Source organism: Schistocerca cancellata, chromosome 4, assembly GCF_023864275.1.
Source record: "Schistocerca cancellata isolate TAMUIC-IGC-003103 chromosome 4, iqSchCanc2.1, whole genome shotgun sequence".
In the NCBI taxonomy this organism is placed as follows: Eukaryota; Metazoa; Arthropoda; class Insecta; order Orthoptera; family Acrididae; genus Schistocerca; species Schistocerca cancellata.
The window spans coordinates 554,220,930-554,247,673 of NC_064629.1; the positions used below are offsets into that span (position 1 = coordinate 554,220,930).

The 26,744-nt window shown below is 37.0% G+C and overlaps 1 protein-coding gene across 1 annotated transcript in view; it reads left to right on the forward strand.

The window, feature by feature from the left end:
• The window catches only part of LOC126185204 (hemicentin-1-like), a 747,875-nt gene that overhangs the window by 174,072 nt on the left and 547,059 nt on the right, over nt 1-26,744 (forward strand). The window contains exons 6-7 of the mRNA XM_049928085.1: nt 6,807-6,988; nt 10,389-10,461. Of these exons, the coding sequence (XP_049784042.1) occupies nt 6,807-6,988; nt 10,389-10,461 (255 nt within the window). The remainder of the gene's footprint in view (nt 1-6,806; nt 6,989-10,388; nt 10,462-26,744) is intronic.

Here is a 26,744-nt window from a genome sequence, read left to right on the forward strand (position 1 = left end):
CCTGGCAACTTATTTATTTTCAACTTCCTCAGTTGCTTGTCAATTCCATGGATGCCTAATTCTATTGCCTCCACATGGGAGTCTGTGTGATGGTCAAATGATGGTATGTTTGTATGATCCTCCTGTATGAGTGACTTTTTAAATGCAAAATTTAAAACTTAAGGGCTCCTTTCACTGTCTTCTATTGCCACACCAGATTGCTCAATGAGTGACTGACTAGAAACCTTCAACCCACTTAGTGATTTTACATAGGACCAGGACTTTCTCAGGTTCTCAGCAATGCATTTCGCTAAGATTTGACACTAGAAGTTGTATGCTTTGTGCAACAATCTTTTTTAGATGCATGAATTTCTAATAACTTTTGCCTTTCAGCATTTCCACATTCTTTCTTAACTGAGAGTGCAACAATCTCTGCTTCTGCAACATATTCTTAATCTTCTGGTTAAACCAATGTGATTTTTTACCACCCAAAATCCACTTATTCTACACAGACTTCTGCAGAGTGTGATTTACAATCAGTTTAAACTTTTCCCATAATTCCCCTACGTTCATCATATCAGAACTAGATAGTCTCCATTCATTCCTTTAAGTAGGAGGCTGCTTATTTGCTATTTCTGGGTACATAAATGTTTACATGATGAATTATTATACATCATGATCTATTTTTTTTTCTGTGTATCACATTGTCCAATAGTCGAATCTTGGTCTGCTACATTGTACCCCTCAATTTAGCACACAGTCAGGTCTGCCATGCCATATTCACACTTAATCCCAGTTTCCCCCCCCCCCCCCCCTCGTTACATATGAAATACCACCCCACCTGGAACAGCATAACAGCTTAACTACATCCTCAACCAGGACTACTTTTCATCATGTCCCAATGTGAGGCACTTCCTTCCCAAAATCCTTTCACCTCCCACACAATCTTCTAAATAAGTATCCTGGTACATTATAATGCCACACCTGCCTCGGACCCTTCTCACATGGATTATATTCTTATGAGAGACACTTGCATGACCTGTAGCGTTGAGAAAAAAATCCTCAACTTCAATAGCTGCTTCACAATCTGTGTAATTTGAATCCTATTTCCAGTTGTATCTTCTGTAAATGGCACTGATGAAAGTAATCATTATAATACATCCTTCAATCCTGCGAGCCACCTGACCTCAATTTCAGCTAGAAACCTCTCCCCCCTCCCACCCCACCCCCCAAACACACCTACACCCCACCTCCTATTTCACTCCCTCCTCTATTCCTCCCCCCTACCACCCCTTCCTGTTTCTCTCTAGTTCAGTATTCTCTCTGTAGTCTCTCCTCCATTCTCTGTTCCATCCCACTCCCCCATTACCTCTCCATCCTCAACCCATACCTATTATTTCATCATGTACCACATATGTAATTTATTCCTGATTTTCATAGCCATGTTATAGAGTCTAGGCATAGAGCTGCATGTGTTAACAGGAAACATGAAATTTGGTTTTTTTCTGCTCTTACAAGCATGTTAGACATGGTTTTGTGTAAATAATTTGAGGTTTCTAGAAACATACAGAGTGAGGTGGCACTACAGGTGAAACACAATGGACTTAGGATCAGGAAAACTGTAATTCAAATACTTATCTCATCATTGTGCTATAAGTTTTCTCTGGTTTCCCTGAATCATTTAAGGTGCATGCTAAAATTGTTCCTTCAGCATGATAAAGATCAATTCTCTCCCTTTTATTGTCCTGCTAAGTAGCCCTCAGGCTCAAGTGACATTGTTGATGGGATGGTAAAATCTACCCTTCACTTCCTGCTCTCTGTATACAGGACAAAATGAGTCACTTTATTTTGAATTACACATGCAGTGTATTTCAGACATAAATTAGTAGATCAATACATATGTATACTGAAGCATTGAATTTAATTGATGGTAGAGGAAAACATTAAAATGCATCAAATGAAGCAGGCAAAAGGGAATAACAGACATCTAAAACATGAGATTGAGAGAGAGTATAAAATGGCTAAGCAGTAATAGCTAGAAATGAAAGGCTTTATAAGCATGCATGACTAGGGGATGGATGGAATATGGCTATAAGAAAATTAAAGGGGCTGTTGGTGAAAAGAGAAGCAACTTTATTAATATCAAGAGCTCGTATAGCAAGCCAGTACTAAGCAAAGAAGAGAAATCTGGAAGGTGGAAGGAATGTATAGAAGGATCATATATGGAAAATTAATTTTAAGACAATATTGTAGAAAATGAAGAGAAAGTACATGAAAATTATATGGGGGATGTGATACTGTGAGATTTATTCACCAGAGCACTAACAGATATAAACCAAAAGTAGTCCCCTAGAGTAGATGACATTCCCTCAGAATTATAGACACCTGTGGTAGAGCTAGCCAAGACAAAACTATTCCACCTGGCTTGCAAAATACAGAGTGTATCAAAAAGAATCATCCGATTTGGCACAACTATATTTCTGAAACTAATAAACATATACAATGATTTTTGTTTTTGTTGAATGGGAAACTCAATGAGTTTTTTTTTTTTTTTTTTCATACCTTTTCGTAGTTGTTCAATATGCCCCCCTTGAGATGCATGGCATATGTCAATGCAGTATTCAAATTGTTCCTACACTGCAGCAAGCATGTCTTGAGTTACAGCTTCCATAGCTGCTGTTATGCAATGTCTCAGTTCATTCATTGTTGTTGGTAGTGGAGGCACATAAAGAGAGTCTTTTATAAACCCCCACAAGAAATAATCACATACAGTCAGGTCCAGTGACCTTGGAGGCCAGTATGTAAAGCTGAATCATTTGATCCAGTATGACTAATCCATCGTTCAGTAATCCTTTGATTTAAAAGTTCCTCCACTTCAGATGCCAGTGTGGTGGTGCCCCATCCTGTCGGTAAATGAAGTTATTTGAATCAGTTTCCAACTGTGAGAAAAGAAAGTTCTCAAGCATATCGAGATAGGTGCTTACTGTAACAGTGTTCTTGGCAAACAAAGCTGGACCATACACATTTTCCCGTGAAACTGCACAAAACACATTTAATTTTGGGAGTCCCTCTCACATTGTACAACTTCATGTGGTTGTTCCATACCCCATATTCTCACATTATGATGGTTCACCTTTCCATTTAAATTGAATGTTACCTCATCACTAAATACTAAACTTGGAAGAAAACTGTCATCCTCCATCTTGCCAAGAACAGAATTACAGAAGGCCATATGTTGTTGTTTGTCACTTTCAAGAAGAGCTTGCAGTGGCTGAATTTTGTGTGGTTTCACATTTAAATGTCAACGCAACACAGGCCAGATGCTCATCGGGGGCATGTTGAGCTGTCGAGCTGCATGGCGAATGGATTTCTGTGGACTCCTTGTGAAACTTTGGTGGATGCATTTGATGTCTGTGTCAGACACTCGGGGGAAAGCCTGGCAATTTGCCTCTACACAAACAACCTGTTCCTTGGAATTGTTCATGCCATCGTCTAATGCTCTGTGCTGTAGGAGCTAATATGATAGTCATGCTGAGCAGTTCTTACTGACCATCACTGCACAAAACATAGAACACAACACGCTTTCTGACATCCTGACACCATTTTTACTAGAATTGAAGTGGGCACACACTGCCGTTACCTAGTGGGAACCATGTAAAACTTGAGAGTTTGCTCTTTCCAACAGTGCATTGTTCACTCACAGATCTCAAATAACATAATAGTTATGATTTTTTCAAATCAGATGATTCTTTTTGATACACCCTATATATGAGGCAGGTGAAATGTCCTCAGACATTTTGCAAAATGTAATAACTCAAATTCCAAAGAAGGCAGATGCTGAGAGGTGTGACTATTACAGAACTATCAGTCATGGCTGCAAAATAACGACCCAAATTATTTACAGAAGAATGAAAATCTGGTGTTAGCTGACCTAGGGCAAGGTAAGTTTGGACTCAAGGGAATTGTACGTGCACATGAGACTACTGACCCTTTGATGTAACTTAAAATGTACACTGAAAAAAGGCAAGCCTACATGTATAGCATTTCTTAATTTGAAAAAAGATTGTGACAGTGTTCTCTGGAATAAACTCTTTGACATTCTGAAGGTGGCAAGGATAAAGTACAGGGAGTGGGAGATTATTTAAAACTTGTACAGAAAAAAGACTGCAGTTCTAAGATTTGAAGGACTTGAAACAGAAGCAGTAATTGAGAAGGGAATGAGACAGGGTTGAAGCCTCTCCCTGATGTTATTCAATCTGTATGTTAAGCAAGGAGTAAGGAAAGCAAAGGAGAAATTTGGAAAGGGAATTAAAGTTCAGGAAGATGAAATAAAAAATTTTAGTTTGCCAATGACACTGTCATTCTCTGAGAGTGTGAGAACACAATGGAAGCTGGTCGTCTGCATGCAGACTTCATGTTTAGCCTGACACAGTTATATGTGCATAATGGTGCACACAGAGGATGCTGTTTAACTTGTAAGTTGCTGCATTAGTACCTGCATGAGTAAACTGTCTCATACCTGCTGGCTACTCTGCAATCTTTCTCAGACCATTTTATAGAAACCATTCAGTAAAAAAATTTGATGCTTCCACATCCTATAGTCTCAGTTGTCAGCTTAATGGTAAACTCCCTGTATCTTTGTTAACAGTCATAGTTATTGTAATATGTCAAAATTAAGTAACTCACTTCATGAAATTTCAATAGTTTACAAAGAAAATATTACTTTCATCAGTTTATGTTTAGTTCATGTTGGGCCTTATTTTGCTGTATATGAAATTTATGTAACACACTCCATTTTTCTTTAAACTTAGAGAAGATCTATATCTGTCTCCAATCTTGAGAAATTGGTTTGTGTGTAGTACTCTTATTTCTGTGTGTGTGCACAAGCAATTCAGTGAGAGTAACTATTCATAAGATCCATCGTATCTCATAAATAGTTTAGTATGTTGAAACAACTTTTTGACAACTGATAGTATGCAAGGAAGGTGAAATGAGAGTTTGTGTTGGTTTGTGATGACATAAGTGAAGAAATCACATGTTTATTTTTATACTGACAATGAGCTTTTTCATTAGTTATTGACATGCTTTCTCCTCAGTTGCTTACTTAATAATACATTCTTCTAGAATCTTATTGAAAGAAATCTGTGGTTATTAGTATGTCAGTAGATAACAAAGTTTTATGTATAAATCACATGGGAAAATACTGTACTCCATGTGTGCCATCAAGGCATATCGATAACTTGAACTGTGTATGAGATACAGTTGATCCTATGAACAGTTACTCTTCCTGTATTGTTTGGGTGTGGGAGCAGAGGTGAGTGCACTACATATATGTTTTCTCATGTCTGGAGATAGATATAGATCTTGTCTTTTGTTTAAAGAAATAATATGTTAGCTGTATTCTGTATGCTGCATTTTATGACCTAACAGGAGCCAAATGTAAACCCATAGCAACTCACATTTTTTTATTGCAAACTGTTTGAATATTGTGCAGTGGTTACTTAATTTCAGACTATCACAGATACTATGACCATTAATTAGAAGATAGACTGTTCATCATGAAGCAGAAAAATGAGATGCAGAAGAATATGTATACATATATATATATATTTTTTTTATCCAAATTGAAAAGAAGTTGCCCTGTTCCATTTGAGATTTTCTTTCTTTTGTTGTCTTTGTGCCTGCAACATATTTTTCTGTTTGCGTAAGTACCATTGTTAAACAATTAGCTGTTTATCTATATCTGTATACCCTTCATTTTCTATTATGCAGAACTTGTTGCTTCATTTACTCTAGCGTACCTCCCTGTGCTTCAGTATATTCACATAATCTACATTCATAACTTCTGTCAAATGAGATAGGTTTTTTTTTAGCACTGAATATATTTTTTTCTCTTCATCTTTCATATCTGTGATCACTTATGTTTTGAAAGTGCTCAGGACAGTCACAAACTGTGCAACAATTTCCTCCACAGATGCATAGATATTCCTTAATGGTGACTAATTCTGAACAAGTCCGTCAATTTTCAAACAACTTCCTATGCCAAAAAGTACATCTTTAGTGAAAATATAAATACAAAATGTTAAAATATATAAATTTCTCAATCATCCTGTAGGTACAGCTCACAATCATTATAATAACTGTGTCATACCTGCATATTTATAATGACATTAGAAAATAATTGCAATAAAATATAAAAGACTTTGTCCTGTTCTTGCAGTATACGTTTGAACTGTCTGCCCATGACTGAATTTACTTCCATCACTAGTCAACTTAGCAAATGTAGTTGAGTGTATGTGACAGACACCATCAGTGTTCAATATGTGTTCATGTGTGCTGATCGTGCCACAGCTCTGGAGCATCTCCACTTATTTCAAATAGTACCTCTCAGTGTGTTCCTCTCAGTTTCACATATACACTCACATGCAAACATTACAAATTTTCTTTTTTTAAAAACTTGTTAAATTCTTCCAATGTTTATAAAAAGTAGTTGTAACATTACACCACCATGCGATGACTCCGAGTGCATGAGTGTATTTGACCCCATTTATTGGACCCATTGGTACTCCTTGTCTCGATGATGTAAATGTTGAGCCCTGTCTTTCTGTTGATGTTTAACTTTGTAGTTCCTATTCTACTTTTGCGTTAAAGTTGCCTCATAATTTGCAGCTTTTGTTAATCTACTTTCTTTGAGTTCTGTGTAAATCACTTCACCATTTTTCTGTGTGCAGTATTTTGTATTTTTTACTTTAGCTTAATGGTGGCCTGTCATTTTTAATCCAATAATTTGTAACATCATTTTAATATAAAAATCCCAAATTTTACAGGTGCTTATAATTCAGTACTGATTAAACCCACACATCAGAAGAAAATATCAAAATTAACACAACTGAAGATAATTGATATGAAAGGAAACGTGATACAGGAGATCAATCTTGAGCCTGTATCTAAAAAGAAACATCTGTACCGTGGGTTTTTCATGCCACCGAATGAATTATTTTATCTTGAGGTAAATTCCCATAAGAAGTAATCTGAAACTGTAGCATCTATATGTGGCAAAATTAACATCTATTTGTTCGTGCAATTAGATTTTTTTAATGATTAGATATACAAAATTGAAAGTTGCCACACTATGTACTTAAAGAAAAAGCTTTACGGCTTTGAAATTTATTCAAAAACAAGGTGATGATTGCAGGTAAAATAATAATAAAATAGAACAAACAGTTTTATCCTTCATAATAAGAGCTTTTTGAATGAAATGTTTGCTTTTCCACAGACTTCAACAGTTTCTTTTTTCTCGCTTGTTCTCCTTTTTTGGTTCTATCTAAGCTTCCACCAAATGGTTGTTTCTATTGAGAATCAGCTGCATTTTTCTGCTGTTGAAGAGAGTGCTTATCAGAACTGAAACGTTTCTCAACATTACTTTTCTTTTCCTAACCAATTCAATAATTACAAAATCTGCAGAATATTGATTTCATATCATCTGTAGCATAGAAGCTACGATTAGGATATTGCAGAGCCCTTTTGTTGCCATTCATAGCCATGTGACCCATACTTGACAATGCTACAGACAGAACCAACAAGATGCTTAAAGTAGAAGGAAAACTGAAAATAACTCTATCTGCTCATTAGTACAGAGCGTAGACACTGTAATGTGACAGTTAGCCACAAGAATAAACAAACGAGGACTTAGGCCACCCAAGAAACAACCTCCTCCCATTCCTCATGTGGGGCAGGCTGGCTACTCTCAGGTTCTGTGTTTCTGTGAAATGCTCATGATTAGAGTGATTCCTTCTGGTGTTGTGGAAGTCATAACTGAACTCCTCGATGGACCTGAATTAGTGTCTTCACTCATTTCAAAATAAGAAAAGAAAGCAATGAGCAATGCACAATGCATAGAAAAGCTGAGTACATGAAGGATTCAATAATATCTACCATGCAATTTTTTGCTGAAGTTGTCATAAACAGGGTAGTTCAGACCCAACCTGTACCACTATCATACACAAAACTAGTTCAAAACACACACGATCTAAAACTGCCACCTTAAAGTATTCACATTATACCAGCTTTTGTCCTTTAGCTAGCAGGCAAACAAATGTTTCTTTGTTGTAAGATACTAGGTTCCACTGCCTGGTCCTATGTTGCTAAATGCAGCACGTATCTTATGGAGACCATTTAACTGCTCACTGTTTATATTGCACCAGAGCATAACTTATGAGTGCAATAATATTGATAAATTGTTGCTTTAATGCCCAGGTGAGGTTTTCCTTTCGCAAATGAATTCTTACATATAATTTTCTTTTCAAACTGATCTTCACCATATATTTTGAGATACCAGTAACTGAAAACTCATTACATTTTCATTATTTATTTGCAGAAAAAAGCTATTTCAAACTGTCTGATAAAATAGTTCATCTGGATACAAATAGCATCTGTTAGGTAATTCTGAGTTTTCACACATTGAGGCAGAATTCACACCTGTATTCACATTTATTACAAATATGAATTTCTGGTGTACCTCCGTCTAAGTGCACTGTCTGACCAAAAAAGTGAAACACACCGAAGATGTTGTTGGATGTCAATATAACTTCACACACATACACTGTTGGTGAGTATGTAAATGATTAATGTTGCAGTGCTCTGTGTCAGACAGAATGCCAACCAGATTTTATTAGTTTAGTGTCGTAATATATATATTATATATATATTAAAAGCTATATATTTTCAAATTGTATACAAAACATTCATATCCCCTTCAAAATACTCTCCATTACAGCTAATACATTTGTACTCCAGTGAGACAGTGTTAGCAGCACCACTGGTTGAAGACTAGCAGTATCCGGGCTACAGAATTACCCCCCCAGAGTAGGTTTCCATTAACAACACAATACAAATGGCTGCGTTTCAAGTGGTGCTGTGACTAAGAAGCATGGAATGCTGATGAATGTCATCACATTGTATTCAGTGATGAACCATGGTCCTTAACCAGCCTGGATGACCATTATTGGCTGGTATGGCAGCAGTGATGTTATTCCTAGTGTCATGGTGTGGGGATCCATTGGATGCGAGTTCAGTTCATGACTGGTAGTGATTGAGGGAACTTTGACAGCACAACTTCTCATACAACATGATTGTGGTGCCATTTTTCAACAGGACAATGCTTGTCCATACATTTGACATGTGTCTATGAACTGTGTGACATTGAGGTACTCCCATGGCCAGCAAGATCACCAGACCTGTCCCTCATAGAATGTGTTGGGACCAGCTCAGACATCTACACCACCCTGGGTACAGTACTGAATATATCAAGGATCTGTTTGGTGTCACCTTGTCTCAGGAGAGGATACAATAGGTTTATGAAACCCTACTCAAATGAATCACTGAATGCATCCAGGACAGAGGGGTTGCAACATCATGCTGTTAATGAGCTTATTCTGCTAAATTCTTTGTAAATTTGACTTGATTGTGTAATCACTGAAATAACTTCACATACTCCACCTTTCTGGGAGCTTCATATTTTTAGCCAGTCATAAAAGTTCGAATTGGGAAAACTGCTGCCGCTTTAGGCACTGGCTTAGCCAGCAATGCATTGGCGATGGTAATTGTGGATTGTAACAGTGGGTAAAGGGAGCATGGTGCAACAAATCCCTTGCCATTTCAGTACTGGGCCACAAGAAGTTGTGAGCAGTCATTTCATCTAGCACCATTTGTTTAATACTGGGTACAGAAGCCACTACATATGCCTCTGCTCATGATGTATCACAGGGCACATAGATAAGCAAAACACCACCGTTGGATTCTTAAATTATGATGGAAGATCACTGGGCTGATTCTTAATCATACACAATGTTACACATTAATATCAGATGTACCTAACACCACATGATGTGCTACTTTCTGCATGCCAATAAGGCCTTTTTCAGGCAAGTGCTGAAGGTATTTTGGTGTCAGAGGTGTTCTACAAAGGATATGTCTGCACTATTGTCTCTTACCAATGCAACAATCTGATGTCTGATTCTGTTCATCTGTTAGCCCACAGAACCCTGCAGAAAACCTATACCTTCATCGATTTCATGGGTATGAGAGTACTTGTATGACCTGGTTACCTGATCCCAGTGCTATTCAGCACAATATGTACACAAAACCTGCCAACCTCAATCAATTATAAGTGATAGTTGAGCAGTCATGGATGGCTCTGTAAGGATTTTAGTGTCTTGAGGAGCCCATCCCATGAAGTGTTGCCACCATCTTCAGTGGTAAAGAGGGTACTTCATACTACTAGGGTGGTGCATGTGATTCAATTGTTTGTGATTGGTTGTAATGTGTGGAGTGAATTAAAGAATAAAATTTTACAAAACAATTTTAATTATTGATATAGGAATCATGATCTCTACATATTTTATTTTCAGATAAATGGTATCGATAAAGATGGATTCCCCATAAAGCGAATAACACCGACAGCAATAGATGGGCAAGAGCCAGGTATGCAGCTCATAAGTGTCATAAACTCTCTTAATATTATTTCTTCCCTTATAACAACAGTCACCTTTTTTACTGTTGTAATTCAACTACAGATTTCCAATATTAGTCTGCTCTGGCAGTTGTTTTCATTTTCCAATTGATTACCTGTTTTCTTGCCATTGATTGGACTTTTTTGATGAGGTACAGTTCCACATTGCTTGTGACACATAATAAGGTTTCATGATAAATTATCTAGTTGACTAAAATGGTTGTGAAGAACAAAATAGTTGCAATTTGTTTGTTTAAACATGTGTGTTTGGTTTCAATCTACAGTAAGGCCATTTTCAAGATGTAACATTACCTGAAAAATGAGTGGATATTGGCATTATGAAATCAATGATCAACATACAGAAAATTTTTTCAATGATTTTATACTTTTGGTTTATGCATGTTATTAACATTTTACTGATTGTTATTTTAAATAGCATATTTGAAGGGCACAGACAGTGAAATAAGGGAAAACAGACCACTTACAATGAGAGCAGTTTTGTTTACCATTTTTATCCTGTAGTTACGGAGTAACTTACTTTCTAATTATGGATAAACTGATACATAGTAGTATATCTTGTGTGTGTGTGTGTGTTGTGTGTGTGTGTGTGTGTGTGTGTTTGGGAAGCACTCCTCCTTATATATTACCTGACTAAAAAATAATCAACAAAGTACAAGATTCTTAAGATTATGAAGAATGAATATTGGATGAACATTGAAGTCATTTCAGTTAAACAAATATTGATCACAAGAGTTTTAACTTTTTCCTTCTGCATAGTTTGATTATGTACATGACACTACTTCGTGGCACATATATGTGAAATCACCATGAGAGTATGCACATTCAATTCAAAGATATTCCATGTAACTATTTGACAGCTACTGATATTGTAGGTTACACTTTTTATGTACACTGTGAATAGCAACAGGCCATTCACCCTTCTAGATGTCTCATACACAAATACTTTATCTATAAAATATCAACAGATATTAGTGCCTAACGTTCCTTGGAGGCAACAAATTCACCATCTAACTTTCAATATGCTATTTACATTTTCCTGCATACTTTAGTTGGAGAGAACAAAAAATATTTCACCTGATTATAGATGTGTTTATTTTTACAATAAGATGGTGAGAATTGGAAAAAAATTAAAGGCAGAAGGTTAGGTCACAAAAGAAACACTAAGTGTATGGCAGTAGCTTGAAGTAGTAAAAGTAAATCAAAACTGCAGTTCTAATTCCAGGTATTGAACTGAAGGCAGTTGACTCTTGAAAGAAAAATCACAAGAACCAGGACAGTGACATAACAGTAAGTCTCATTAGTTGGAGGTGAAATTAATACTTGTACAAGGCCTCTAATTGTGTAGGTCAAGAAACTCTTTCAGAAAAACTTAAGTTTTAGATAGAATATGGAATAAAACACCAGTTTTAAGAACAGGATAATCAACAAGAGCCTCTCTGTGGAAGCACATATGTTTTACCAAGTTCAAATATTTCATAAATAAATGAGTTACAGGACCTTCCAAAAATCACAAATATTAAATGATGAGTAATTATAGGAGACAGGTATCAAACCAGAGACACACACACATCAGACACTGACAACTTCCCATACACAATGATGGATGATACCCAACATTCAACATTGCACCCCATCCATGAAAACAGTTGCCCACTGTTTCAGAGTCTACTATAACTTCTTGAATCCAGATCTAGTCAGTGGTCCTTCATGTGGTGTTGCTGTTACATCCTAGTGTTCATCATATTTTCATGCCCATATGATCCCAGTAACATTCAGATGAAGTTACTTCCATCAATTGCAGTCATTGGGTAGGTCTTGATATACCTTGCACCATTTACTGGCACTTCAGGGCAATGGTAGGTCCTCGTGCATAAATGATATCTCTGCATTTCTGTCTCATTGATGTAGAATTCTCATTCTCAACGTTGTAAGTGATGTCTGACATGTGACATAGGATTCAATATGTGCTAATGTAGCACTTTGATAATGTTTCTGATATCCTGACCTTTCACATAGATGTAATAATCTCTAAAAGGTTGTGGCGGTCTCTCCTGCTTTATTTATTCTTTGTTTGCTGATTGTTGTACTCAGTGTCAATGTACTGTGTTGGTAAACTGGCTGAAAAATGGGTTGTGAATTCGGACACTGACTACTTTAAATGATGTAGCTGACAGATGCACAGTTACATTTTACAGTACCTTAATTTTCACTTTGCACAACCCCCAATGATACACAGTTATATGGCCAGTGCACTCTTATTTAACCTTCAATTAGCCTCATTAATAGTTTGCAGGCAAAACTCTATGTACTGCTGTAATAGTTTGCTGTTGAACATCTACGAGCAGTAAAAACATACCACAAAGTTCACGGTTCTTGAAGAATAATCAGGTACATGTGGAGCAGATACTGTCATCATTTTCAAACATGCCATAATTGTTTAACAGTTATTCCACAGTTAATTTGAACCATTGTTGTTGTTATAACCAGTACAGGTTACTCATCGAAAACTCATGGGCTGACTGTCTTGTGACCAAAAATCTAGCCCTTATCTATATCATCACTGAAACTACACATTGTTCAAAGTTAAATTTACAGAAATTACATTTAGGAATTAACTCATTAAATTAACTGAATACATCGAAAAATTGGTTCTTTTTAGCAGTTTCTTCTACTATGAGGTTTAGGCCAAATTATTTGTTTAAATCATGAAAGTAACAAATATAGTTATGCAAACAATACTTTTGACAAAACTGTTAATTGCTTTGGAATCAATGAAGGGCTGGTTTTGCCAACATGTTTTTGAATAGAGCCAATGGATCATTTAAAAATACTATTAGTTGTTCCTCCAAATGTTTATACTTAGTGCAGAATTTACATTTGTTTTTATGTCAACAATAGAATTTAAGTTATGAAACAATTACTGATTTTGCCCTATAATGAAAGATATTAACTAGTAATAGACAAAATAAATTAGAAAACCAATTACTTACATAAAACTAAGCACAAAATTAGATCTGGTGTTATATTCTTTAAATCTGAGGGCCAACTTTTCTCTTTTATGAAAATACAGATTATATTCATTTCTGTCAATAGTAAATTGTAAAAAGTGAAAAAGCGAATTTAAGGAGGCAGGTGGCAAAACAAGAAGGGAATTAAAATTATTCCAGCTTGCTTCATCACAAGGTCACCTCAGATGTAGCTTACACATCATTTTTTGACATACCTTTTAGTAGCAGCTTCTCAGCTGTGGATGAGGGAAATATCAAGCAATTTGTAGTGTCTTTTTTTTCTGTGTTGCATGTGAATTTCATGATAGGCAGTATCATGTCCTGGTGTGTCTGTTCATCACTATGCATCAAAAATATATTTGCCCATATGTTATTAAAATGTTCCATGAGGCCATTCGTCTGTGGGTGGTAGGCAATTGTAGGGTGTATACACTCTGGGACAATCAGGAAAAACCTGGGTATTTTCTCACCTTTGAGAAAACTGGGAAAATATGGGAATTTTTTTTAAAATTCCAGGAATTTTTCTTCATTTTAGTTTTCAGTTTATTTTTTGTAATTTTGAGTGGTAAGAACTGATGATCTAACAATGAATTTTAATTTAGCTCACTACTGCAGAATAATATTCAGCAATAAAACATAAATGAGAGAAAAACGCCAAAATAAAACTTTAGTTGCAAAGAATATGCTCCATTTACAACAATAAAACACAGTGCATACACAAACATCTATTGACAGCAACATGTGTCAAATGCTTTAAGACAAAGACTATGCAATACTTCATAAAAACAAACTGCTTTTGATACGTGTGGCTTCACAACTGTTTATCTTTCTAACAGGTTGCAGGGGAATATTGCGAATGGAGGTATGAGGAGCATTACTTTCAAAATAAATTTCCTTTTACACTAGGTTGAATTATGTTACATGTGAGAATGTGTGATGGATTTCTTAAATCATGGAGTGTTCTACTCTCATTCAAAGATTAATGCGTTGAGGACCATTCACTTAGAAAAACTTTGGACTGAAAAGACCTGACATTTATGTCCTTATTTAAAATTTTACTGCACATTTGTGTTTTATATATCTTAAATGATAACACATGCATAAAAAGATCTCTGTTATATTTGAAGCTTAGCTTTTCTTGCAGCTAGGCTCTATGTATATTAATTTAAACCATTACCTTTTCCTATTTTTGTGTTTGCACAGTTTAACAGTGATGTTGCTGTGGGCTGACTACATCATATGTCCTATCCTCCTAATATCAACTGTCATTGGCTGGTGAGATCATGTGATGTGAGCTGTCATTGGCTGAAAGAACACATTGCTATCTCAATTTCAGTGCTTCAGAAGCTAAGGTGCTGTTATTTTTGTATTTGTACTTTTTTAATATGAAAATGCAGTGTACATGTTACAGCACATCAAAGGTCTTTTTTCTAAGGTGCCTGGATGTTCTGCACTAGTGTATAAAACAATTACCACTCAAAGGACTGAGAAGTATACCAGTTCTGAGGGAAAGTATACTGTCACTTATTACAAAAAAAAAAAGTATATTTTCACCTGGTAAAAAGTGTGCTATTAACTGGGATATCAGGAAAAAAATCTGGGAATTTTTTTCCTTGTCCATGTGTACACCCTGAAATGTCATCCTCCCATTTTTATGATCTACAGTTGATAGGCTACAGCTGTTTAGTTTGTACAATATTGATTGACCTTCTCAGGGGACACCACCTTATCGAAGGCATTTTCAGTGCCAGATGGAAGGGTTCACGTACCCTGACAAAGTCAAGAACTGTGCTGGTGGTCGCATAGCTGCTGGTAGGGTCACCTAAGCTGGAATTATCTTGACATAGGAACCAAAAAATGTGTGTCCCATAATGTAGCGCAGGCAGTGCTCTCGGTGCATGATGAAGCCAGGTTCCCTAAAGGAGTAAACCTGATACAAGTCCTGTCCTCCAGGCTAGGTTTGGGCTTGGGGCTGATAACCCCATACTAACTAAATACTGTAAAAGAAAGGGTATTTTTAAAACTAAACAGAAGCCTCAAATACTGGATGGGAAATACATATCATGACCCTGGCAAAGGAAACGGAATGTGAGGATGGTGCTTCAGCCTGGAAAAATTAAAGACATAGCCAATGAAATCTTAATATTTCAGCATGATGTTGTAGGGCTACAGGAAACTGGCCAATTTGAAACATGGCTTATAATAACCAGGAAAGCTAGAGAAAGCTTATTAGAATTTGAAACCACTAATGAAAGAATGTGCAGACTTAGAATAGGAGGGAAATTTAGGAACATACCAGTTGTAAGTGCACATGTGCCAACAGAGGAAAAGGCAAATATAATAAAAGAACAGCTCTATGAAGATGTGGGAAAAGTATGTTTTGCAATATGTAGGTATGACTTGATGTTATTAATATGAGATTTGAATGCAAAAATTCAGAGGAGTGAGCATCAACACCAAGTCTCTGGACAACAGTGCATGAAGAAAACAATGAGGATGGAGATCTTGCAGTGGCAGTTCGCAGTGATGAATAATATGATAATTTAGAGCAACTGATTCCCACACAGAAGGATTCACTGACTGCATGGAAGTTGGCAGTCAATGGAATAGTCAGCCAGACTGACTATATTTTAATGAATGCCCACCACTCCAGCTCAGTTGTAGATGTACTAAGCTGTAGAGGACCAAATTGTGACTCAGATCAATATGTGGTAAAATCAACATTGAGAGAGAAACTGTTGTTAGGGAATTGCAATAGAACTTAAAAGAGGATGAATTGGAATTTATAAAAACCTAAAAGTTTTGATGGAAAAAATACCAACTAATGCCAAGTGGGAAACTGAGTACTGAAGAGCCATGGGCAGGAGTAGGCAAAAGATGGAGCAGTATTGAATAAGCCATTATGCAAAAGAAATAGCAGGCATGAGAAGAAACACAAGAACCCTGGAATGGTTTCATGAAGAATTCAGGTTAGCAATAGAGGAAAAGAATAGGGCAAGAATGAGATTGCTATAAAGAGAAACCAGAAGTAATGTGGCATAATATAGAGAATTAAGGAGAAGAGCTAACAGATTGTACAAGAGAAAGAAAAGAGAGTGGACTAAGAAGAAATTTGAAGAACTAAAGAAATTCAAAGAACTAATGGAGCTGAGGAAACAGAGTTAAATAAGAAAGTTCTATCATGCTATAGGCAAAATAAAGAGTAGTAAAGCTAAAAATAAAGCCATGGTCAAGTAAAGATGGGAAAATGATAAGGGAGGAAGAACAGATAGTGGGCAGATGGGCAGAATACTTCAAAGACACAGTAAATAAAAGCATAGAAAAGGAACAGATAGTGGCACAGGAAGAAATAGGGGAACTAAAGGCAGGCAATGATTTGAAAAAGCCAGTGCTGCAACATGTTCTTGTGGTTGCCTACAAGATGAAAAACAGTTGAGTTCCCGTTGAAGATGGTATAGTCTCTGCATTAATAATAATTGGTGGAGGTGCTGTAATAAAGGACATTCTAGTGTCAGACATATGGGAAATTGAAACTATGCCAAATAACTGGAAAACTGGAGTAATTATCCCCATTTATAAGAAAGAAGATAGAACAGCATATGAAAAGTACAGATGTATAACATTACTAAGCTGACTTATAAGATCTTCACAAGTATACTAAACAAAAACAAAAGTTTGCAGAAGGCATACTTGGGGAATATCAGTGTGGCTTTTGATCAGATGAACTGCAGCTGATAAAATACTTCTGATCAGACACATAGGACAAAATTCTGTGAACATGGTATATATCTGCACTTCCTATTCATTAATTTCAAACAAGTCTTTGGCAGCATAAATGGGCAAGAACTCTGAAATTGGTATATGTGTTAAACTAATGAATCTTATCAAATGATAATGATAAAGACAAGAGCTAAAGTAAAAATATTTACCAAATTTTGTGAAAGGAGTGAAGCAAGGTGACAGTCTCTCCACTGCCTTATTCAATATAGTCCTGCACAGCATAATAAATAAGGTCGATAAAACGTGGACTATGTTTATGAAGATAGATATATGCATATGCTGATGACTTCACAATAGCTGGAAGAAATACCAACACAATTAAAGGAACATACCTGGCAATAGGAAAAGAAGTATTAGAAATCAGCAATAGTAAATGAAAATAAAATATATATTAATGCCACACTCTGAGGCCAGAAGAACACCTAAAGGTCTAAATAAAAATTTCAAAGGAGTGTCCTCCTGAACAGTGCTTATTTTACGAATTTACAAATCTTCAAAAAACCTTGTTACAAGGACAAAAGAACTCCTATTACATAACTCCCTAGTTCTCCCAGTTGTCACATATGGGTTAGAGATAATGACGCTGACAGAAGATGAAAATGCCTTAATCGCCTTTGAGTGAAAAGTGCCATGTAAAATTTATGGCCCAATAAGGGAAGAAGAAAGCTGGAGGATATGAAATAACAACAAGCTACAGGCATTAACACAAGGAAGAGATATACTATGTAGAAAGGACAGATAAATTGCAGAACAGGAGGCAAAAATTTGTGCCCTTAAGGCTGAATTAGAAAACACGAATTACATAGGTTAAGGGAGGGAAAAGAGACTGGTAACTGGGAAAAGGTAGCAAGCAATGGCCGAAAAAGGGAAACAGTTGAAAAATCTCCAGAAATTCAATTAGTATATCAGTTTGGCTTGCTATCTGAAGTGAAGGAAGGGCCTCATCCAGATGTAGCTGAAAGTAGGTTGAAGCAGAATATTAGCTTAAAGAAAAAAGACAGGTCGGGATCAAACCAGAATAGGAAAAGAAGTATTCTGCTTATAGGCAGCAGTCATGGGAGGGGTGTGGGCCAGCAGATTCAGGAGAAATTAGGTGCAGGGTAACAGGTCACAGGTTTTGTGAAACCAAGTGCTAGCCTTAGCCAGGTGACAGAAAACTTAGGTCAGCTATGCAGGGACTTTGAGAACGAAGATCAGGTTATTATAGTTGGGTGTGCAGGAAACAGCCTGGCTATGAATCCAAGATACAGTATTAGGAGTGACCTGGATAAAATAGGAGCAGAAACTGAGAACACAAATGTGGGGTTTGTGGAGGTCTTTCAGCACCATGATCAGCCCTGGGTAAACACTGCTGTAAGGCATGTTAACACTGAGCTGAACAGGATGCTCCAGACACCGGCAAAATCTCACATAAGTGTTGTTCCAGTAAATGCTATTGGTAGGTGGGGATACACCACACGTGGCCTGCACCTAAATAGGATGGGGAAAAGTAAGTTAGCTTCTCTATTAGCAGAAACTGTAACGGGGTCCACAGTCACACAAGGGGTGATCCCTGTGGTTAATGGGTCCAGCAGACAGGTTTTTTAGGTTAAAGCCAAAGTCCAGACAGATGACAATCATGATAAATAGAATAAAAGAAGCTTCACATACAGTTGATAGGGGTAAAGCTAAGGGCAGTATCAACATACTTCATCAAAATATCAGGGGAATAAAAAATAAAGTAGATGAGATATTAGTGTGTTTAGATGATCTCAAAAATAAGAATGAGATTGATATACTCTTGTCTGTCTTAACACCATGTAACTGTGGACATGGATAGTGTTAGTATAAGTGGGTATAATTTAGCATCTTACACTTGTAGATCTAGGATGGATAAAGAAGGAGTTGCCATTTTCATAAAACAAGGGTATAAATGCAAAACTGTAGAAGTAAGCAAATTTTGTGTTGATCAGCACTTTGAGGTTTGTGCATGTGAACTTCAGCTAGATAATGTAGTACTGATATTAGCAACAGTGTACAGGACACCCATTAGGAGACTGGGAGCTGTTCATAAAAAAGTTTGGCTCCCTATTATGCTGTCTGTCAGACAAAAAGAAGAAGTTATTAATCTGTGGTGATTTCAATGTAAACTTTCTAAGTAATTCTGATAGGAAAAGTGAACTAGAAGTCTTATTAACAACATATAACTTACAATCAGTGGTCAATTTCCCTATACGTATAGCTCAGGACAGTAGCACACTAATAGATAATATATTTGTACAGAAAGAGGTTGTAAAACAAACATGTGCTTTCCCTGTGGTAAATGGATTGTCAAACAATGACGCACAACTGATCAACTTACAAAACCTAACATGGTGTACAGTTCAGAAACCATTAAGTAAAAGTGTGAGGTCGCTCAACCTGGTATCTAAAAAGCTCTTCAGAGAAAGCTTAAGAAATGTTAATTGGGGAGATGTATATAACGAGCCAAATGCTAATGACAAGTGCAGCATATTTCTTGATAAATTTATATCCCTCTTTCAACATTGTTTCCCAAAGAACATTATGAAGTGTAATACCACAGCCTTTTCAAAGAAATCTTGGATTACTAAAGGCATTAAAGTGTCTTCAGAAAGAAAAAGAAAACTGTATGAGACAGCAAGAACTAGTAAAGATCCAGAAGTAGGTTTACACTATAAAAATTACTGTAACATACTGAGAAAAGTTGTAAGAAAATCAAGAAACATGTATGTTAGAGAAGAAATTAACAACTCTGGCAATAAAATAAAATCAATATGGAATGTTGTTAGAAGGGAGACAGGAAAAATAACCACTGGGGTAGGTTGTACTTCTGTTAAAGAGAATGAGACCATCCTAACCAACAGTACACAAGTAGCTAATGTAATTAACAACCATTTCTTAAGTGTAGGAGAAAAAATTGGTGAGAACAGTGCAAAAGAAAGAACTAGGCAGTACATGGAAGAGTCTGTTTTGAAAAAAATTAGTCAGATTAAGTTTCAACTAACAACCTCTTGTGGAATAAGTAAAATTATTAAATCTCTGAAAAATAAATGTTCTGTTGGAGTAGATGACATCTCTAATAAGACATTAAAACAATGTGGAGCAATTACAGCTGATGTTCTGAGTCACATATGTAAAGCATCACTGACTCAAGGTATTTTCCCAGACAGGTTAAAATATGCCAGTGTTAGGCCTCTCTAAAAAAAGGGGGACACCACAGATGTCAATAATTATCAGCCAGTATCCTTGCTTACAGTATTCTCAAAAATGTACTCAAGAGAGGTTAGCCATCTCAACAGTAATGGGATAATTAGTAAATCACAGTTCGGATTTCAAAAATGCTGTTCCACTGAGACAGCAATATACAATTTCACTGTCCACATAATAGAGTCTTTAAATAGTAAAATGTCACCAATAGGAATTTTCCGTGACTTGTCCAAAGCATTTGATTGTGTGAACCATGATATTATGTTACAGAAATTACAATTCTATGGTATAAATGGAATAGCATATGAGTGGTTTAAGTCATACCTACACAACAGAAAGCAAAAACTTTCCTTATATGGGTCAAGTGATTTAAATAAGTTTGCCACTTCATCTAACTGGGGTGAAATTACATTAGGTGTTCCACAAGGTACAATCATGGGTCCCCTTCTGTTCTTGATATATGTGAATGACCTCCCTTCCTATCTGAAACAGGAAGCTGAACTGACTGGGCTTGCTCTAAACTTTGAAAAAACACAGTACATCCAATTTTCTGTGGCAAAAAGTACAATTCCTTCAATAAATATAACACATCAACAGAAGTCAGTAGAAAGGGTAGAGTAACTAAGTTTTTGGGTGTACATATAGATGAGAATCTTAATTGGAAAATTCATATTTTGGAACTCCTAAAGTGACTAGGTTCAGCAACTTTTGCAATCAGAATAATTGCCAATTTTGAGGATATAGAAATTAGAAAGCTAACATACTTTGCATGCTTTCACCCTCTGATGTCATGCGGAATAATATTTTGGGGTAACTCAACATTTAGACAAAAAGTATTCATTGCTCAAAAGAAAGTGGTTAGAATAATGTGTGGGGTTCATAGTCGCACATCTTGTAGGCATCTTTTTAAAAGATTGGGAATTCTTACAAGAGCCTCACAACACATCTACTCACTAATGAAATTTGTTCTCAACAACATGTACCAGTTTAAAAACAACAGTGACATTCATGATTATAATACCAGAAAAAAGAAAGACACTATCCTTTGCTCAACCTCTTGGCAGAGAAAGGGATAAAATATGCTGCTATAAAAATTTTGAACAAATTACCAGATGAAATAAGGTGCCTGACAGATAGCAGTAATAGCTTCAAGAATAAATTGAAATCATATCTCCTTGACGACTCCTTCTGTACCATAGATGAATTCTTGAATAGGAATAAATAAATCTATAAATATAGTATATGCATTTTGTGCCATTTAAGGGAATGGGATAAATAATATAAATAGTAATCTTCAACTCTGTATTGTAATATCTTGTGCACTTGACACATTCCACATCATAACGGCTACCATACCGTGTGACTAATCAATGGAACACGTAACCAACTAACTAACTAACTAACTGTCAAATCACAACAAGTATGATGTCTAGGGAATGTGAAGAGAGTAGTGGAGGATAGAGTATGAAAGAAAATGATGCCAGGTATGATCCATGCTGCTAGACAGAAAGGGATACCTAGAAGTAGGTGGATTGATGATGTGACAGAAGATCTCAATGGCATGGGAGTCTGGGACTGGAAAAGAGTTGCATAACCCAAGAAGCATGGAGGAAAATAGTTGAAGAAGCCAAGGCTCAACAAGTTATCAGTTTGAAATGTGTGTCAAAATATCGATAGACTATAGTACTGTCTACCACCACTAGATGGTGTTGCTGCTTCCCGGAGGTGGCACACTGCAGCAGCACTTGTTCTGGCTTGCAAGTATCCTGGTGCAAATGGATAAGACAACATGGAAGCAAACAAGCATTGGCATCAGTGGGCAGTGTGTTTATCTGGAGGGAAGGAGTGACTGCTTTAGACAACCAAGGAGGTTGGTAGCCATATGTAGGAAAACAGCACCAAGGCACAGATCCATGTTTTATTGTGTATCAAAGTTCAGAGACAGCAGGGACTATGCTGAAAAGTGCAAAAACCTGGGGTGCCAGCAACTGTACACAAAACAAACAATGCGCAGCGTGTCAATGACTTGATAATGGGGTACAGGCCAATCACATTTGATGAACTAATGAAAGCAACAGGTCTATCATGAGAGATCCTCCACACCGTCATCCACAAGGATTTGAAGATGAAGAAGGTGTGTGCACAATCGATACCCCATTCCCACACCATTGCACAGAAAAGAAGCATGTGGAAATATACCAACAGTACAGGTACTGGTACTGGTACAGGTACTGGTGCAACAGTACAGGGCAGATACAGCGAAGTTCTTTGAGTATTTGGTCACCATTAACAGGTCATGGTTCTTCCGTGAGACTACAGAAAAGAAGCAATGGTCTATTGAGTGAAAGCATATGGGAACCCTGAACCCAAGAAGTCTCGGCTGGATCCATTCCTACAGTGTTCTGCGATCAGAAATGGGTACTGCTTGTAGATTGGCTCCCTCCAAGTATGACCCTTACGAGCAATGGATACTGCTATTCAGTGCACCAATTCTGCCGACACATTCAAAAATGCCACCATAAAAAATGGGGCCAAGGCATTCTGCTCCAACACAACAATGTGTGGCAACATGCCAGTCACCGGACTACCACCACTCATGAACTAGGGTTTATTGTGCTGCCCCATATTACATACTCACTGGATCTGGCTCCTAGTGACTGTGACCTATTTGATGCAATGAAAGAGGTCAAGTGGTATAAGAAGTTCACCACTAATGATGAACTGCATGCAGCTGTCCACCAGTGGCACCCATAGAATGGTTCGCTATGCAAATACGGAAGCTGCCAGAATGATGACACAAGCGCCTAGACATTGGCATGGAATACCTGCAGTATAATCCTTATTCATTTATTCAGTAAATGAATTCTGTGAACACAATAGAAATGTAGGTCCAATCATTTTTTTAATACCCGAAGTACAATGGCTACTTTGTCTCTGCTGTAACAATGTTCTATTGTGAAATTATTCCTGACACCAGTTTTGACTGAAACACTTTTCTGCAATGAGAGATCATATAATTTGGTGTCCCATGCTTCAGAAAGATCACTTCTACAAGAAATATGGTTAGTTTTGGAGCTTTGGCAGAGTGTACCATCTTGGAGACAGTGTAGCAGGAGAGATAATCAGTGCACACCCATTTATCTTCATTTTTCAGCTTGGCAAACCTCCTCCCCCCTCCCTCCACAAACAGATCAGTTTCAATCAGGTGAAACAAGGCAATTGCCACAGGAATTGATACCAGATGTCCTACTGTGGTGTTCATAATATCTGACACATTGGAAGCGACCTGACCATTGATAGCTGCCTCTGATTCTCTCAAGGGTCTTCATAAAATACTGATTACCTGATGCTGTTATGATAATACTTCAGTATGGCTGGCTGTAAATGAGCTGGGAAGATGAGCAATAATTTCTGTTTCATTGGGTCATAATTTATTTTAGACACTGTTGCAAGGGTTAATCTGAATTCTCCATTTACATCTTCTTCCTTCTTTAATGCCTCTGTGGTCTCCAGTAATGCTATAGCTTCCCTTTTTCAGCTGCAGTGTTCATTACCACAGCCTCTGTGCCCTCCAATAATGCTGTACCTTCCCTTTCTTCAGCTGCAGTGTTCATTACCACAGCAGTCATTGAGGTATCACATGTGCTGTTATGTTCCTCCAATGTATATCAAGAAAAACAATTGTTGTTCTTGTGTTTGCATCCATTTTTGAATACTATTGTGACATTGTATGTTTGAAGCATCTTGCCAATTATCCAAATAAATCCTTCAGGCTTGTCAGCCAGCATAAAGAATGAGGATCAGTCACGATAGTGAATAGTCTGCCATATAAATAGGAATCTGAACTTACTAGTCACCCAAACAACAAGACACCCATTTCTCAATCAAAGAGTGTCAGGCCTGGTAGTCTAGTGGCAAAGTCATGAAATCAAATCCCAGTGGGACCAAAGAATATTTCAGCCTGCCTTTAAACTAGCATTCATCTCTCAGTGATGTGAAGATTTACTAGGAATGACGTGTGGTTCAGATTCCACATTAAACAGAAAGCCCCTATCCTCAGAAAGGTTGCTGGGGTATCATAGGGACACACAAGATACTGAACTGGCATTGAATTGAAAGACTTTCACCAGGGCATTGACGCCCATGGAATTGGATTATTACCGAGCGAGGTGTCGCAGTGGTTAGACACTGGACTCGCGTTCGGGAGGACGGCGGTTCAATCCTGCGTCCAGCCATCTTGATTTAGGTTTTCCGTGATTTCCCTAAATCGCTCCAGGCAAATGCCGGGATGGTTCCTTTCAAAGGGCACGGCCGACTTCCTTCCCCATCCTTCCCTAATCCAATGAGACCGATGATCCCACTGTCTGGTCTCCTTCCCCGAAACAACCAACCAACCAACCAATTGGATTATTCTTAGTGAAATAGTAATTCTTCTCATACTTGAAGAGTACTCTGGAAGCATAATCAATGACATGCCTTCTTGGATTTGCACTAGAACTGCACCTATCCTTTAAAACCTATCATCATTTCAGTATTCATGTCAAAAAGTGCTTGGACTGGCGAAGATGTCAGCACATTCGTAAGAATACAGAAAGAGTTTTCTTGCTCCCGGCTCCAAAAAAGTTTTGTGTCTCTCTACAGCAGTTCTTGTTGTGACTGTGCCTTGCAATTGAAATCCTTTATAAAGCATCTTTTGTAGTATCACATTTTGAGGATGATTCTTATACCACAAATGTGTCAAAGATTAATACTTCCACTATGGCTCTAATTTTTTCTGTATTGGCTTGGACTCAGTTTCCATTTACTAGGTGATCCAATATATTTACTTTTTGGTTGGCAAAGACACTTCTTTTCAGATTCAGCCAGAGACCTTTGTAATGGGCACATTACAGCAGAGTTTTAAAGTTGTTTAGATGTATTCTAAATGTTCTTGAGAAAACAACAATGCCATTCTAGTAGCAAAAAGATGTCATCCATTTGAGATGTCAAAGCAGTTTGTCCATCATGCTTTAAAAGCCAGCTGCAGCATTGCAGAGCTGAAACAACATAACTTTGAGCTCATAGAGGCCAACAGGTGTTACAAAAGCAGTCCACTCCCAGTAGCTAGTCTACATATCCGTAGGAAAAATACTTCACTCCTCTCAGACAGCCCAAGGTGTCATTGGTTTCTGGCACTGCGTATACAACCTTTTTGGTGTTTTGACAGACACTTATTGATGACATTTAGGTTGGTAATAAAAGTTGTTGGCACACAAACTGAGCTATACTTAACTGACAGCATGTTCTGCAAATGATTCCTGGTGCTTACCTGGTATGAGTGACAAAAAATATATTATGAGTTGTCTAGACAGGTTCCTGACTACTTTCTAAACACAATATTTTGATGTCTGTAAGTAGTCTTCTTCCATTTTGTCAATATAGATTCTGTATAAAATATTCTTCACACACATCTTTCATATTTTAGCGATACTAATAGTTAATTATCACCACAACCGGTAAGATGTTATGCTACTATTGATAAAGTATATTCAGTGCCTGTCCTGGTTTATGAGCAGTGTTATATCCCAATGTACAAAATTATATTCCATTCTGGATGTCACATTGTTTATCAGTACACTTCCATACCTGTTATGTATGATTGATAGATACTGAAAAATATTAGAGATAAAATTTGCTACTCTTTTGCAAAATATTCATTGTGTTGTACGTTTATGCCAAACAGAATCTTTGAGCCAGAGTATTTGTGAGTATTTGATCTCAGCCACCTACTATTCCACTTGAACATATTTGACAGACAGACTCTAATCTTCAATTTTTCCAGCTTTTTTCCATTTAACCATACCCAAAAAGCAGAATTTGTTTTCAAAATAGTGGCTTTTCTGCTAATTATGATGAGCCTTTATAAGTACACTGCCTGACAAAAACAGTGATGCACCCAGAATGCATAGCCAGATGTCACTGTTACTTCGTACACATACTCATCAGCGGTGGGTATCTAAATGATTACAACTACAATTCTCTGTGAAAGATAGAATGAACTACAATTCTCTGTGAAAGATAGAATGGCCACTAGCACATTAATATTGTCTGTATTCAGTGTTGTTAACAGGCCTGGTAGAGTATATAAAAAGTATGAACAATGTTAGATGTTGAGTGATTACTGTGAAGGCCACAGAAATGCCACATCCTTGTGTGAGGCAGTACCTCACAGAGTTTGAAGGGCCTCATTGTGGATCTTC